Source organism: Tyto alba, unplaced genomic scaffold (assembly GCF_018691265.1).
Source record: "Tyto alba isolate M040663 unplaced genomic scaffold, T.alba_DEE_v4.0 Super-Scaffold_5, whole genome shotgun sequence".
Taxonomy (NCBI): domain Eukaryota; kingdom Metazoa; phylum Chordata; class Aves; order Strigiformes; family Tytonidae; genus Tyto; species Tyto alba.
The window spans coordinates 12,129,113-12,143,298 of NW_024881326.1; the positions used below are offsets into that span (position 1 = coordinate 12,129,113).

The 14,186-nt window shown below is 53.2% G+C and overlaps 1 protein-coding gene across 1 annotated transcript; it reads right to left on the bottom strand.

Annotated features, from left to right (window-relative positions):
* Positions 1–1,314: 1,314 nt before the first annotated feature.
* On the bottom strand, positions 1,315–13,912 carry FATE1 (fetal and adult testis expressed 1). The gene is made up of 7 exons (XM_032995921.2): positions 13,832–13,912; positions 9,912–10,139; positions 9,177–9,343; positions 8,292–8,380; positions 7,151–7,312; positions 4,380–4,458; positions 1,315–3,484 (listed from the first exon to the last, which is right to left on the bottom strand). The coding sequence occupies exons 2-7, from the start codon at positions 10,105–10,107 to the stop codon at positions 3,353–3,355; spliced, it is 825 nt and encodes a 274-aa protein (XP_032851812.1). The 5' UTR covers positions 10,108–10,139; positions 13,832–13,912; the 3' UTR covers positions 1,315–3,352.
* Positions 13,913–14,186: the final 274 nt, after the last annotated feature.

Below are 14,186 nucleotides of genomic sequence, written 5' to 3' on the forward strand. Positions count from 1 at the left end.
CAGGGACAGGCAGAGCCAGCAGACCCCAGCTGGGCTTAGGTCCTGCTGCATGAGGGCATGTGCTGGGATTGCACCCTGGGCCACCTGCTTCTGCTCCCCTCCCAGCCCTCTGCCCTAGGGAAAAACAAAGCTGGTGACTATTTCCCTGATTCATAGGCTGTGCCACAGCTACTGCTATGATCGAAAATTTGCAGAAGTAGCCACATTTTAACACCCTCCCATCCAGTTACCTCTTCTCATGCTTAGGAAGCAGAATGCCAAATGTACTGCTGCGGAGTTCCAGTGAAGAGAGCTGCAGAGTTTGAAGATGATCATGAAGTGCAACTTTCACCAATTTCTGCCCTTGTATTTTGTTCACAAAGCCATTCTAATAACCAGCTAACAAAAAACTTGCATCCCCAAGGCAAAGAGGAAGAGCCTAATTTTTACCACATTCCTCCAGCATCTAGACACTTGCAGTGGCTGAGTCTGGATCAGTCACTGCCGTGCACATGGAGTCCTGCACTGTGTGCAGGGCTGATCTGAAAACACCATCACTTGAAGTCCCTTTGCTATCAAAGGTTTACCTTTTTTTTTTACTTCAAAGCCTTAAATTCCACTTGTTCTGATCTCATTGAAAACCTGGACAGCAGGGAGTCTGAAGGAAGAAGTGAAATTTTTGCAGCCTTGGCCAGGGCTGCTGGTGGCATTGGGTGCTTACCTAGGAAGCACCCACCAGCAAGGGATGTGTCACCCTGCTCTTGACCCCATGCCACAGACCCCGGCACAGATCACAAACCAGCAGCACCGGCAGCAGCACATGTTCCCCTTTCACCTCTCCTTTTGCTCCCTGCCTGCAGCTGCCTTCAAAAGCAACATGGGAACCCCAGGAGCTGCTCCCTCACAGCTTCCTCAGGCACTGAATTGCACAAGACACTATTTTCCATGCACATCATTGTGGTGGTGACCTTAGGAGATACCCAGCCCTGCCACATGTGCTGCCCTGGGACAAAGAAAAGCCAGGAAGAGGTGGCAGGGAAGAGAGAAAGGAAATAAATAAAAGCATCACACCCCAACAGGGATGACATTAACCAGGAACTCTCCTCCTCCAGTTCCCCCCTGGCCAGGGCAGCTGGCATGCCTGTTTTACATCAGTGGGCCAAATGGCCTCCTGGAGCTCTAAAGAGGTCAGAAATCCAGCATCAAATTAAATAAGCATGTGTGGCTGAGACATCCAGCACTGGGTCAGAGTCCTGCTGCCAAGGAAATAAACCTTACCTGTTCTCATCCACTGGGATATCGGGATCAGACTCCACATTTGGCAGAAGAAACATGTCCAGAACACACAAAGTTTATTAAAATAGGCATTTTATGGGTCAGTGTTTCCAGATTTACAGCAGGATTTATGCCTTAATTAAGTCATATTGTATCACCTACAACCTGCCAATAATTAGCCTTTGAGAACACATACAGTTTGATCACCTCTCCTCCAAACACCTTCAATCCACACCTTGAAGGTGGTGTCTCCCCCAGAAGGTCAGCCCTTCTCACTCTAAATACAGCTTTAAAAAAAAAAATTAAAAACCACATACTTCCTCCAAAACACGTTTGCACTTCTCAGAGAAGAGAAACCAGACCTGTTATGCAAGGTCCCCTGGTAACCCTGACCGCATCCCTAAGCCACAAGCCACAGACACCACCCCTGCATTAGTGCTCCCATCCCTTACGTACACCCTGCCACAGCACGGCACGCCAAGCCCACCACAGCATCCTGGCTCTCATCTGCAATAAATCTCAGTGCTATCCTCAGCTCAGCTATCAGCCACAGGCTCAGACCTGCAATTACTTGTGGGACAGTTATTTATTAGTCAGTGTCCAGCTGCCAGATTTACAGTCACAGATGCCTGATGTGGTTGCAGGCAGAAAACACCCAGGCATCCATGTCTGTAAATAAGCTTTGGGACATCTGGATGACCCGCAGATCCAGCTACCATTACTTGTAAGTGGAACAGAGGGGTCCTCTTAAGCCATGCCAAAACCTATCCCCGGAGCCTGCAAGCACAACTCCAGCAGATGTGCTGGATGAACCACCAAAAGTGTCTCAAAGTCACCTCAGATCCAAGTGTTACTAAACTCCACAGGAGGAATGAAATGGCCGAGCTGTTGAACTGGGCTTGTTTTTAGCTAAAGAGCATCTGGTCCAAGAATTCCCCTCACCTGTGTTCTTGCACCATAGCTGAAGTTACAGCTTGGCAGCAGACCTGGGAACAATCCTGCCCTCTGGCACTGGCAACCTAACAAATATATACTGCTGCCCAAATGAGCAATTTTCCATGGCTTGTTTAGTGCTATCACAGTTGGTACAAGGTCTTATAATCCAGAGTCACCATGAGGAGTTTTCCCATTTAAATCTCTCTGGGAAATAGCCAAGCTCCTGGATAAGACCAGACCTCAGCAACACTCTTACAGTCACTTTGGATCTGAATATTTGCAAACCTGCTGCTGAACTGCCTCGAGCAGGATGGGAGCCGAGGAGATGGTGGCACAGCAGTGACTGCAGGGGTGGGAGCCCCACGCTCTCAGAGCAGGGGCTGTGGCATGGGAGAACTGGCAGTACTACCTTCACCAAAAAGCAGCTGCACAAGGAAGAAAAGAAAACTCACCAGCAGTTTAAAAACACTCAACCACTCTACACAAGCTTTTGGGGTGGAAGATGAGGAACACACCGCAGCATTTGGCTGAGGACTTTTATGGGGTCAGAACTGAATTATCCACGCTGGAACGTGGTCAGTGGACTGGGCCCATCACAGTTTAAGGCTGTGACAGGACCTCATGTCTGCAAACACCAAACACCTTGGGTTTTCCTCTCCTCTGGTAGACAGTTCAAGTGCCAGAGGGTCTCCCATTGCTTTGTACAGGACAGACACCTCCTGTATTAGCCACTAATTTCTTATGAGACCTGGGCTCTTCTCAGCAGCTTCCCACACAAGCACTGACCCCAACAAACATACAAGGTGGCTGCTAGTGTACACAGAGCATTTGCAGCAACAGCCCAGCCCTGGGACTACACCTGCTGGGCCATACTCCTTGTACCCCACCTCTCCCTAACACCCATCTCCAGCTGCTGTGGCACAAGGTCCAGCTTCATCATTTCCCTCACCCACCCCTGATGCTAGAGCATGGGAGAGAGATGGCACCCTCATTGTAATTGGGACCTAAAGGACACAGATCCTCAAAGACCTACAGTGCAAAAAGCAGGTCAAGTTAAGAAGAAACACGCGGTTTTACTGTTTGCAAGTACGCAAGCAAGGATCCTCTCCCTGCCCTCATCCACCCTGCCAGGGTTGGGCAGGGGAGGTCAGGGCACAGGAAATCATCTTCTCAGCCAGAGCCATGTGTTGATGAGGCAGGCGGAGATCAGTACAGAGTAGACCAGGGCCTCCTTCCGCCGCCACGCGTTGCACTGCTCCTCCAGCACGCAAAGCCTCCCCGAGATCCTCGTCAACTGCAAGAGAAACAGTGGGGCCACTGTCAGCCCTGCAGCAAAGTTCAGGGCACTGGCTACACCCCAGAGCCATGGGACAGCAGGGGATGGAGGGATGGGATCTGCCATCTCCTTCAGGTCTTCCTTTTTTAGAGCAGCATAGTATCATAGAATGGTTTGCGTTGGAAGGGACCGTAAAGATCATCTAGCTCCAATCCCCCTGCTGCAGGCAGGGACACCTTCCACTAGACCAGGTTGCTCAAAGCCCCATCCAACCTGGCCTCAAATCCTTCCAGGGAGGGGGCAGCCACAGCTTCTCTGGACAACTTGTTCCAGTGTCTCATCACCCTCACAGCGAAGAATTTCTTCCTAATATCTGACTTAAATGTACCCTCTTTCAGTTTTAAACCATTACCCCTCATCCTATCCCTACACCCCCTGATAAAGAGTCCCTTCCCCGTCTTTCCTGTATCCCCCTTTAAGTACTGGAAGGCTGCTACAAGGTTTCCCCAGAGCCTTCTCTTCTCCAGGCTGAACAACCCCAACTCTCAGCCTGTCCTCATGAGGGAGGTGCTCCAGCCCCCAGCAGCTATCTTTGTGTGGGAGAATTAGCAGCAGTACCTCAGCTCCTGAGCAGATGCTTCTGGAAAAGATCCTTCCCATCAGAAGAGCATCTGAGCCCCTCACTGCCAGCAGATGGAGGGGTCTGGCTGTAGCCCTACACCCCCCTCAGAGTAGGAGCTTTATGGGTCAACACACAGGTAAGTCCTCCCCTGCTTCTCCATTAGCAGCATCAGCCAGGACTAGCTTGGCAATGTCAGCTCATCAGGACTGAGCAACAGATCCCTGGAGCCTCCTCACCACCCCTCCTCTGGCTTTCCTAGGAAACATTTGCAGCCCTTCACCCCCATCTCACCTGCTTTCTCATTGCTGCCATCTCAGCCACTCCAACCTCCTCCAAGGTGCTCTCTGGAGCTGGGCCAGCCTCCTGGGAGCTGGGGAAGAAAAACAGAGATGCAGACAAACACACACTGCTTGAGAGGTGCAATTGCCTTCCCATACACACAGCACTGCCACAGGGAGCCGAGCCATGCAGGTAGCATGTGTGTGCCAGGGATGTGCTGCCCGGGTGCAGCATCAGGAGGGAGCAAACAGCACCTGCACAGCACCTACACACCTCTTTGTAACCCCCATCATGCATATTTATACCCCTCCACCTTGTACCCCACAGTGATCACAACAAAACATACAGCACATGCCATGACAGACAACAGAGAAAACACATGCTTGTATTTCTTTAGAGGTCCAAGAGAGAGAAAACATATTTACCGAGCATCCATTCTCTATAGTCAGAGGAATTCACTGAGGGTTGGATAAATCATCTTTAGAGCCAGTCAGGTAAATACGTATCACAGGGCCAATGCCGAAATGGAAGGATGATTTCATTTACATCAGCAGGTGAGGATCCCGCTGGTGGGAAGCGGCCATCAGCTGGGGGCAACTATCTGAGCAAGTGCAGCAGCCAGCAGAAAAGGGTCCTGTTGTTTGCTGAGACAAGGATTTGTTCCTCTCCTGTAACTCCAGATGCCACAAGCTCACTTTCCCCACCCCTCCCCCCAACAAGAAAAGTATCCCTTTTTGCTCTGATAGAAGATTTTACCTGCAACTTGAAACACAAACAAGCAACCCAAGCACGCACCATTTTCTTCCATCCCTGGAAACAAGGGGGCCTCCACTGGGATTAGCTGCTGCACTGGCAGAGGCAACACAGACCATGGATCTCCAGGGCATCCCCTGGAGGCACAGCCTTGCTGCAGGGCCCACAGCAGCAAGCCACAAAATAAAGTAGATCTACAGTGAGAAACAAACAAAATTTCCATGTTCTGTATGTTATTCCTATCATCATAGGCTAGCCCTACATCAGTTCTTCTATAACTAAAACTCCCCTATGCACACCAGTAATTCACATGGGCACCCACTGATACTGTACAAGTTAATGAGTGTCTAACACCACTCCTTCAGAGACCTTGGGGAGTAGACAGTATTTATTCCTGTTTGCAACATGATATTGATCTATCTCGCTGAAGACAAACCAGAGCAGCACGTGGAGATTCAGTGAATCTCTGTCTGAAAACACATTTGTGAGATAACACCTCCATGTAATGTAGCTGCACTGTAAAATGAAAATCACAACAGAAATAAAATCCAATTTCCCCCAGAACAGAGCCATTAAAAAAGGACACATCCTGCAGCTTTTGACTGAAAAATCCCAGTTGATACAAGTGAACACCCTTTAGAGTAAAGACTAGAAATCACCTTCCAATAACTCATACTCTTCAAGAGGTCACTGTCAGGCAAATCAGTCTCTGTCTGAGACCAGACTTTTCTTTACTAAAATTTCAGGACAAACAAGTCAGCTCAGTCATTTTTTTACTTTTAGGTGTGCAAAGTTGTCATATCAAAGAGATACCGTATGCATCTGAAGTGATGCAAAGTACCAAGAAGAGATGTTTCAAGGTGGCTGGCTTCAAAGGGAGATCACGATCTGGGGAGAGGCCCGGGACTCACCTCACTGCATTACAGCATCTCCACAAGCTACCATCTCTCATGTACCATGGCCTAAACCTCCTCTACTGCTGATGGGAGGAGGGAGAAGGTCTTACGTAGCCACTAACCAGATCTGTTGGCATGCCCAGACTTCATTAAAAAAAAAAAAAAAAAAAAAAAGTGACATTTGAAGACAGTCAGCCTCCTGTGGTTAGAAGCAGGGACATCACTTTGCATCATCCGCAGGCAGAAGCCAGCTCTGCTGCCTGCACCTCCGCACCAGCTGGGGAGGGAAGGCAAGATGTGCCACCGATGGCATGGATGATGGATGCTCACTCTCCTCCCTTTCTGCCTGGAGGCTTTGCTCAAGGAGAATTAGAAGTATTCAGACATTCCTCCAGGTGCTCAGCAGCCTTAGAGCAGTGGGGACACCTTAAGGCTGCAGTGATGTCTTTGAACATGTTAAATTTACTACACTTGCACAGATAAGAGTGTAGTGAAGATAGATGCGCCAGCACATCTGGGGAGATTGAGGTCATTGGATACCTGCTCCAGTGAGCATGCAAGAATACTGCACCCTGGCCAGAGGCATCGGCTATGGGATGAGTAACTTGGTGCAGCCAGTTCATAGAAAAGGTTATTCATGAGTGACCAAGATACAGCCAAGGGTGCCGAGAGCCTGCAGGAGAGGGTGTCTCAGGGATGGAACCTGGGTCAAGCCATCTATTCTGGATTTTGATTCCCTTCATGCATTTCTCTCCATCAAGCTACCAAGGCATGCATAAAAATTAGTACTTGCTTAGCAGTGAAGAGCAGCTGAAATCCCAGCAATGTCACAGACAGCGTTTGATCACTCAGGGTGCCCGGGAGACCAGTGTTAAGCCAAGCAGGAGACACAAGCTGGGCTAGGTTAGCAGGGTGCACCCAGGGGGGCTGCACCAGGCACTCCTGGGCCAGGCACCCAGAGCTGGCAGGCAGGACAAGTGAGAAGGAGAGGCTGGGGCAGCCATGCAGGACCATCCTGCTCCTGCGCTGTGCAGCCTGTGGTTTACAGAGCTCATGCCCAGCTCATGCCTTAGCAAGGCAAAGGCAAGTCCTTGCAGAATGACAGGGAGGTGGCTCAAGACGAGCCAAAGTCACCTGGATGGCAGTGGGTCTTGCAGAGAGCCCTGGACACGGTGGAAGAGTACCTGGCCCAGGAGGTACATGGTCTGGAAGATGTTCTGCATGGAGTAGATCCTGCCCGTCTCCGTGAGGAGGGGGAGTGGGGCACTGCGCGCGGGCGGGGGGCACGCATCTGGCCTGGGGTGCACACAGAATCACGCCTGTTATTTCTTGGACTCGTACAGCATGGACCCAGCCTGGCATTTGGTGGTGCCCTTCATCGCTTCAGCAGCTCCAAGCATCTCTGGGCAATGTCATCAGCACACAGACACCCACATCATCAGGTGGGAGAAGCCCCTCCAGCAGCCCCAAAGCTCTGAGGCAGTCACCCGACTCCTCTGAAGCTAACCATGGCTGTGCAATAACCAGACCTTCATCAGCTGCTCTTACAGGAGTTGCAGAAAACAGCTCTCCTGCCACCCAGGACAACCCTGAGCTTCTAAGAGGAAAGGGGGCTCTGCTCTAGGGTTAAGTTAGAGACAGTTTCTCCACTCGAGATACTCTGGAGCCCAAGGTCATGAGCAGAGGATCACTATCACCATGCTACTGCTCACAGGCGATGCTCAAAGAGCTGAAAAGCAAGTGTGCTCTTAGCCCACCCTGTCTGCAAGGCACCGCAAGTTTCAACAGCGCCTGTAGAAACCTGGTTAAGCCCTGGTGCCTCGCTGCCAGTGGTCACCTGCCCACAGTCCCCAGCACTCTACCACGCTGGTGGAGAGCACATTGCAGAGCACCAAGAGGAAGATGGACAGAGCCAGAGAGACTAGGACAAGCCAGGATGGGCTGTAAGGTCCTCTTGGCCCAGCAGCCAGGCAAGGACCAACAGCAGTCCCACCAGCCTGATGCAAGAGGGGACATGCTCTCCCATGTGCATCTTAGCAGAGTTCGTCACCTTGGGGACCAACACAGCTGCCTTCAACACTGCCTGGCACAAACCTCTCTGAGACCAGATGCCATGTTCCTCTTGTGCAAGCGTAGGCCTTGCCAGGAACTGCCTTGACCCAGTCTGGATACCCCCCACACCTCGGGGCAGCGACACCAGAGAGCATCAAAGCAGCACAGACGGCAGAAGATGCTGATCCCCACACACCCCAGACAGCTCTGGGTTCGTGCTCACCGCTCCTGGTGCTGGCCTGGGCTGTGCAGGACCGGCTGGGCACAGTCACTTGGAGTCCTCTCCCGCCGTGATCTGCTACCGTGATGGCCCTGTTGGCATCAAACACAACCGCGTTAGCACAGAGACCCTGCACAGGGCGAGCACAGCCCAGTGCCCTGCGTGGTCTGCAGTGCCAGGAGCCCATCAGCATGGGGAAAGCATTCAGTGGTGGGAGCGTCATGAGGCCCAAACCTGGTGATCTGATGCTGGAGAGGGTGGGGAGACATGCTCAGAGCAGGGTGAGGGTCACCAGCAAGGAGCCTGCTGATCTGATCTCTATTTGGGTCAAAAATCCTGAACCTAACGCATTTGGGAACAGCTCTTGAATCTCAAGGAGGTGAAAACACTTGAGAAGGCAGATCAGCAGCTCCAGCAGCCAAACTAAGCCTTTGCCTGCCCACGTCAGGGCCTCTCTGAATTAGTTTCACACAAAGTTAAAATCTGCTCTCAGCTCTGACACCAGAACCCTTTATGCTGCAACGATGAAACAGCTCCATCTCGTACTTCATCCAAGAGAAACAGTGGCTGAAAATGGACTTCAAAAGTAGCAGAAGGAGGTTGTGGGGGGACTGCACCTATCTCAGCCTATCTCCTGCTCACAAAATGCAGTAGGAGATCTGGCTGAATCGATGTTCCAGCACACAGGTACGTACTGGTTATGGGACAGACAGAGATCCCACCGCCCCTACACGCTCACTCCTAGGACTTCCAGGACCTCCTAGGAGGAGGCAGCACTCTGGAAGATGAATTCTGGCTTGGGCTGATAACAGACCTCTGGAGAAAACCAGCACTGGGATTGTTCCCCCCTCCCACCACAGGCAAGCCTGTCCGCTCTCAACATAGTACCGATCGCTTGCGTTTCTGGGAGCTTGATCTGCTGGCTACGTGCAGAAAAGGGAGCTCCCCGAGGTGGGCAGGCTGTGCAGAGCAGTCTGGGGACATGTGCTCCATGACAGAGGGGACCTTCCTTTGCTGGTTCAACAGGATGGGCCTCAGACTGGCATCTGATATTTCTGCAGAGAGGAGAGAGGGAAGAATTAAACCAACCTGCATGCCCTCAAGACAGGAGAGAAGAGAGATCCACCCATGTAGGAGAGCCAACCCTGTGTCTAGTACCAGACATACATCAAACACCATGTCCCACAGGCATGAGAGGCAGGACAGCCCGCAGGGGCATGGACTGGAAAGCAACCGGACACACCGCTCCAGGAAAATGAGGTTTCAGAACTGTTTTTCAAAGAGACAGAGCCATATGTCTCTGCATCCCAAAGCAGGGAGCCTACCAAAGGCCAAGCGGTACCTGTAAGAGATGTGGAAGGAGATGCCTCCACATTTTGCTCCTTACCTTTTGGAACTAAGACCCCCTCCTGCCTTCTGTTGGTCACCTTTGTCCACCTCTCCCCAAGCAGCTCTTCACCATCCTGTCCTACCTTCCAGAAGAAAGCTGACTACAATATCTGCCCCTGCCCTCTCCTCTTGCAAAGTAAACCACCGAGGATTTTATAAAGGGGTCCTATTCCCTAGGATGTTGTAGAGTCCCAACAACCTTCAGCCACCCCAAAAGACAACCCAGGACATTACCTGCAAGAGAAATCCTATCAGGGATGTGCATCCGAAAGGAAGGAGGGATGTCCTCTGTCACTGTCTCCTCATCCACAGGACTGAAGCTATCTGCTACCTTCAGCCTGTTGGGAACCTGCATCCTTTGATTGATGGATTCTGTGAAGAGCAGGTCACAGCGGACTCGGTTCAGGTCCAGTCCCCAAAACGGCCACATCTTTTCTGATTTCCTCTGATTGTTTGACCACCCTGGGGTTTCACACAGAGGAAAAGAAAGATGAGCAAAAGTAGTAGCAAGCAGCTCTTCCAAACTGGCACCTTCACAGGGACAACACACATGCTATAAGAGAACTAAAATATATGCAGAAACAACCCAAAGGACAAGGCACCGTCAAAGTTGTCCTGAAGAACAGGGTGTCCCACAAAGCCCAGCTGGCAGGGGCAAAGGTGCAGGGCCACTGCAGGTGGGAACTCCTGTCTGGCAGGGTGAGAAAGGAGAAAACTCCTACGTGTCCTGGGAGCAAAGCATGAGCTCAGCACCTATTGCTTCAGTTAATAGTAAGGAAAGGGCAATAGTTCAGCACACCCGTGGGAGAAGAGCAGTTCAGTATACCCTAAAAAATGGTGAAAAAAAAAAATATTATTTTCCATCCAAAAGTAAAGTTTTTTGGAGGGCTTGGAGCACATTTTTGTATTCATACACCTTCAGGGGAAAATGAAGTTTTCTAAAAACAAAACACGTTTTGTGATAAGATTCCAGGTTACCGCAGGAAAAACTGAGCACTAGACTTTCTCTGCACACAACCCCCATTCCCCACCCGATCCAGCACCCATCTCCTCGAGTGACCCACACCACACTGAACAAGATGGACTTTTCCCTGAGCAGAGCTGCCAGATGCTGAACCATCCTCCCCGAGGGGAAGGAAAAGCACAAGTGAGCTCCCCCAGGCCAGCACCAGCTCAGCTCTCTTCTAGGGGGGAACCAGCACTGAGGAGGGACAAAGTCTCCAGCTCTCATTGCTCCTGGGGCAGCCAACAGCAGGAGCAGAACATAGAATATGGATGATTATCTGGGGGTCTGCAGCTGCTCAGGACGCAGAAGTGCCCTGTGCCTCAGTTTCCCCTTTGCCAAGTCCCAGAGCTTTGAGAAGTGCTCTGGGGCCACAATGTCCCAACACTTTCACTGAGTGCTGCGAACAGAGGGCAATCAATGTACATTTTTAGGATAGAAGACCCAGAAAACACTTTCCTGTCTCCCAGGATGTGTGCTCTATTCTTTCTCGAAAAGCTACAGTCGAGGACAAAACCCCAGCAAGCGAGAGCTGCCAAGGCTGGCACACCCCAGCCAGACCCCAGTGCTGCCCCTGCATCCCAGACGTGCCACATGCACGCACAGCCCCCCCTGCACCCTCCCTGCTGCCGCCTGTTAAGCTCACCATGCCCAAACAGGTCCCCTTTTGCTTCCAGGTCAAAATTTCCACCCTAAGAGGGGACACCTGCTCCAGCACAGCACAAGCAGCCAGAGGAAGGAGAGCTTTTCCTCTTCAAAGCTCAAGAGGGGGAAACGGGAAGAGGCAAGCGAGCGGGAGCATGCAGGGGCCCTGCCTTCTTTGATCATGTCTGGGGACTATATTTAGCAGCTGGGTGTCTGACGCTGCATTTCCAGCCCACCAGCCAGGGCTGCCCACCGCCACCCTCGCTGCTGCTTTCCGGGGCACTTTGGGCCCTCTCGCCTGCCCCAGTCCCCCTGTCACCCCCCCAGGATATCAGGCAGGGGAGAGGAGCAGCCCCACTTCCCAAAGTCCCACGGGAGACACGGCCCCTGAGCCACAGATCCCCTTCCCTGCAGCAGCTGGGCCCTGGAACTCTGGGTACACGAGGGCGGCAGAACTTGCAGAACTGGTCGGCAAAGACCAGCACTTCCAGTGATCACCCGCCTCATGCTGCTCTCTACTCCTCTGTCATCAAAAACCTTTTAATTAAAGAGACAGAAATTTGCCCAGCATCAGCTGTGGCAATTTGCTGCTTCCAGACACGCAGAGATGAGATATCTGTCTCTGCAACCCGGTCTGTCCCAGAGGTGCTGCCGGCGATGCGGTGTCCAGGGGCACAGCAGCCCCCAGCTGCCCCACACCTTATCCACCACCCTGCCCAGCCCCAACACCGGCATGGGTGACACCAACCCAGGGATGTCACAACACACACGCACCCTGCTTCTCCTCAAAACCTCAAAGAAAGTGGATTTTTGCAGGAAGCCCCTACTCGGGAGTGGGATAAGTCCTGGGACAGTCCCAAAGCGGTGTCAGTCCCACAGGAGAAACCAGCATTGGAGACCCAGCCCCATGGTCCACAAGCACAGAGACAACCTTCACATTTTTGGTGCTTTAGGGAAGCGAACACCTTGTGTTGCTTTCTCAGCCTGATCTCTGGGAAAACAGCATATATTAATACCAATAAATCTGGAGAGGGCAGATTGGTTCATTTTCTAAATCATCTATGAAACTGGTGCTGCTCCCAAAGAGCAGAGGGATGGGAGGGGAGCAAGAAGCAGGCTCTGAGAGACTAAGCTGTTAAGAAAAGAAGAAAAAGAATCAGCTGTCAAAACCCATAAGAACAAAATGCTTACATGGCTGATTTCCTCCTTTAACTTTCTTTAGGGCTTTTTCTAGCTATTGCCAAGCAACCCCCCTTCCCCTCGCCAGCAGAAGACGACTGCTTCCCAGTCCCCGCTTTGGCACGTCTCCTTGCATTTGCAGTGATGGGGAATTTCCGTCTCACTGAGCCTGAAGTTTAAATCCTGCATGCCGGGAAAACCTGCCCTGGGGAGGGAAACCCCCCAACCTCCCTCTCTCCGTCCCTCCCCAGCCCAACATGCTCCCTACAAGGCAGGCGGGGGTACCAGCCTGGTCCCGCACCCCCCCTTCACCTCTCAGGATGGGGTGCTGGAGTGAGCAGCCCTCTGCTAGAGGCGCTGCCCTGCGGCGTGGGGCTGTGCCGTGGGGCTGTGCCGTGGGGCTGTGCCGTGGGGCTGTGCCGTGGCCGGGCAGAGAGGGGGCTGACAGGGAGGGGAACGGGGTTTGTCACCCAGCCCGGGTCCTGCCACCTCCCACGGCCAAGACGCAGAGCGCAGCCGGCCACGCAGAGCCGGGGTGACCCCTCTGCCCCCCCCCCCCCCCCCCGCGTCCTCGGGCCTCAGCTTCAGTGTGCGCTGAGGAGCAAAGGGCTCGGGGGGGTTCCCAGGCACAGCGCCCCGGCTTTGAACAGCTCGGGGGGGGGGGGGGGGGGGGGGGGCGCTGAGAAAGGCCACCGAACATGCGTGAGAGGAGCCGGCCACCCGCGGAGTGGGAGGCGGGCCGGGAGCGGGGCTGGGGGGCGGCTCCAGGGCACGGAGGGCTCCCCTGCTCTCCCAGGACAGGGATCCCCGATCCCCCCCCCCCCCCCAGGGACGCCCCAGCACCTCCCGCTGTCGGACGCGCTCCCCCGCAGCGTCCCGTCCCCGGCACCCACCGGCTTCGCGGCTTGCAAAGGAGGTGGGGGAATGGGAGTGTTGGCGGGGGGGAAGGGGGGGGAAACTTACTTTTTTTTTTTTTTTTTTTGCAGACCAAGGCAACTTGGACCTCTGAACAGCCGCGCCCGCTGCCAGCCGGGGCGGGGCGGGGCGGGGCGGGGGGCGGCCGGAACAGCTCGCCAGTCCCTTCCCCTCCCCTTCTTTCCCTTCCCTTCCCCTCCCCTTCTTTCCCTTCCCTTCCCCTCCCGCAGCCCGCCCACCGCGCTTAAAGCCGCAGCCGGCCACAGCACCGATCACGAACGTAGGAAATTTGCGGGATTGTTCTCGCCTGGGGCAAAACCGGGCGACAGCAGCAAATCCCGGGTCTCCACCCGGTTCCCCCGTCCCCCCAGGCACACGCAGCCCGGGGATGTTTGCAGGCAAACCAACCCACGTTTCACGGGGAGGGCTCCGCCCGCCTCCTCTCGGCACCCCAGCGCTGCTGACCGTGGCAGCCCCAGCACGTTCCCACGCCACCGTGGGAAATCACGCAGGACGGGGACGGCAGCCATCCCAGTGCCAGGCTTTGCCCGGGATAATCTCTCCTGCCCCTCGGTGGAGTCCACAGCGACAAAATGATCCGGTTTGGATAAACGACAGTTTTAAACACTTCTGAATGGGGACAGAGTCCAAGACCTGACCATAAAATCTGGTTTTGAAAGGGCTTAAAATAAATCCCACGCTGCCCTAGTCTTGCTATTTAAGGGGATTATCTAAGAGGTTTAGGAGCACACGGAGGAACAACAAGA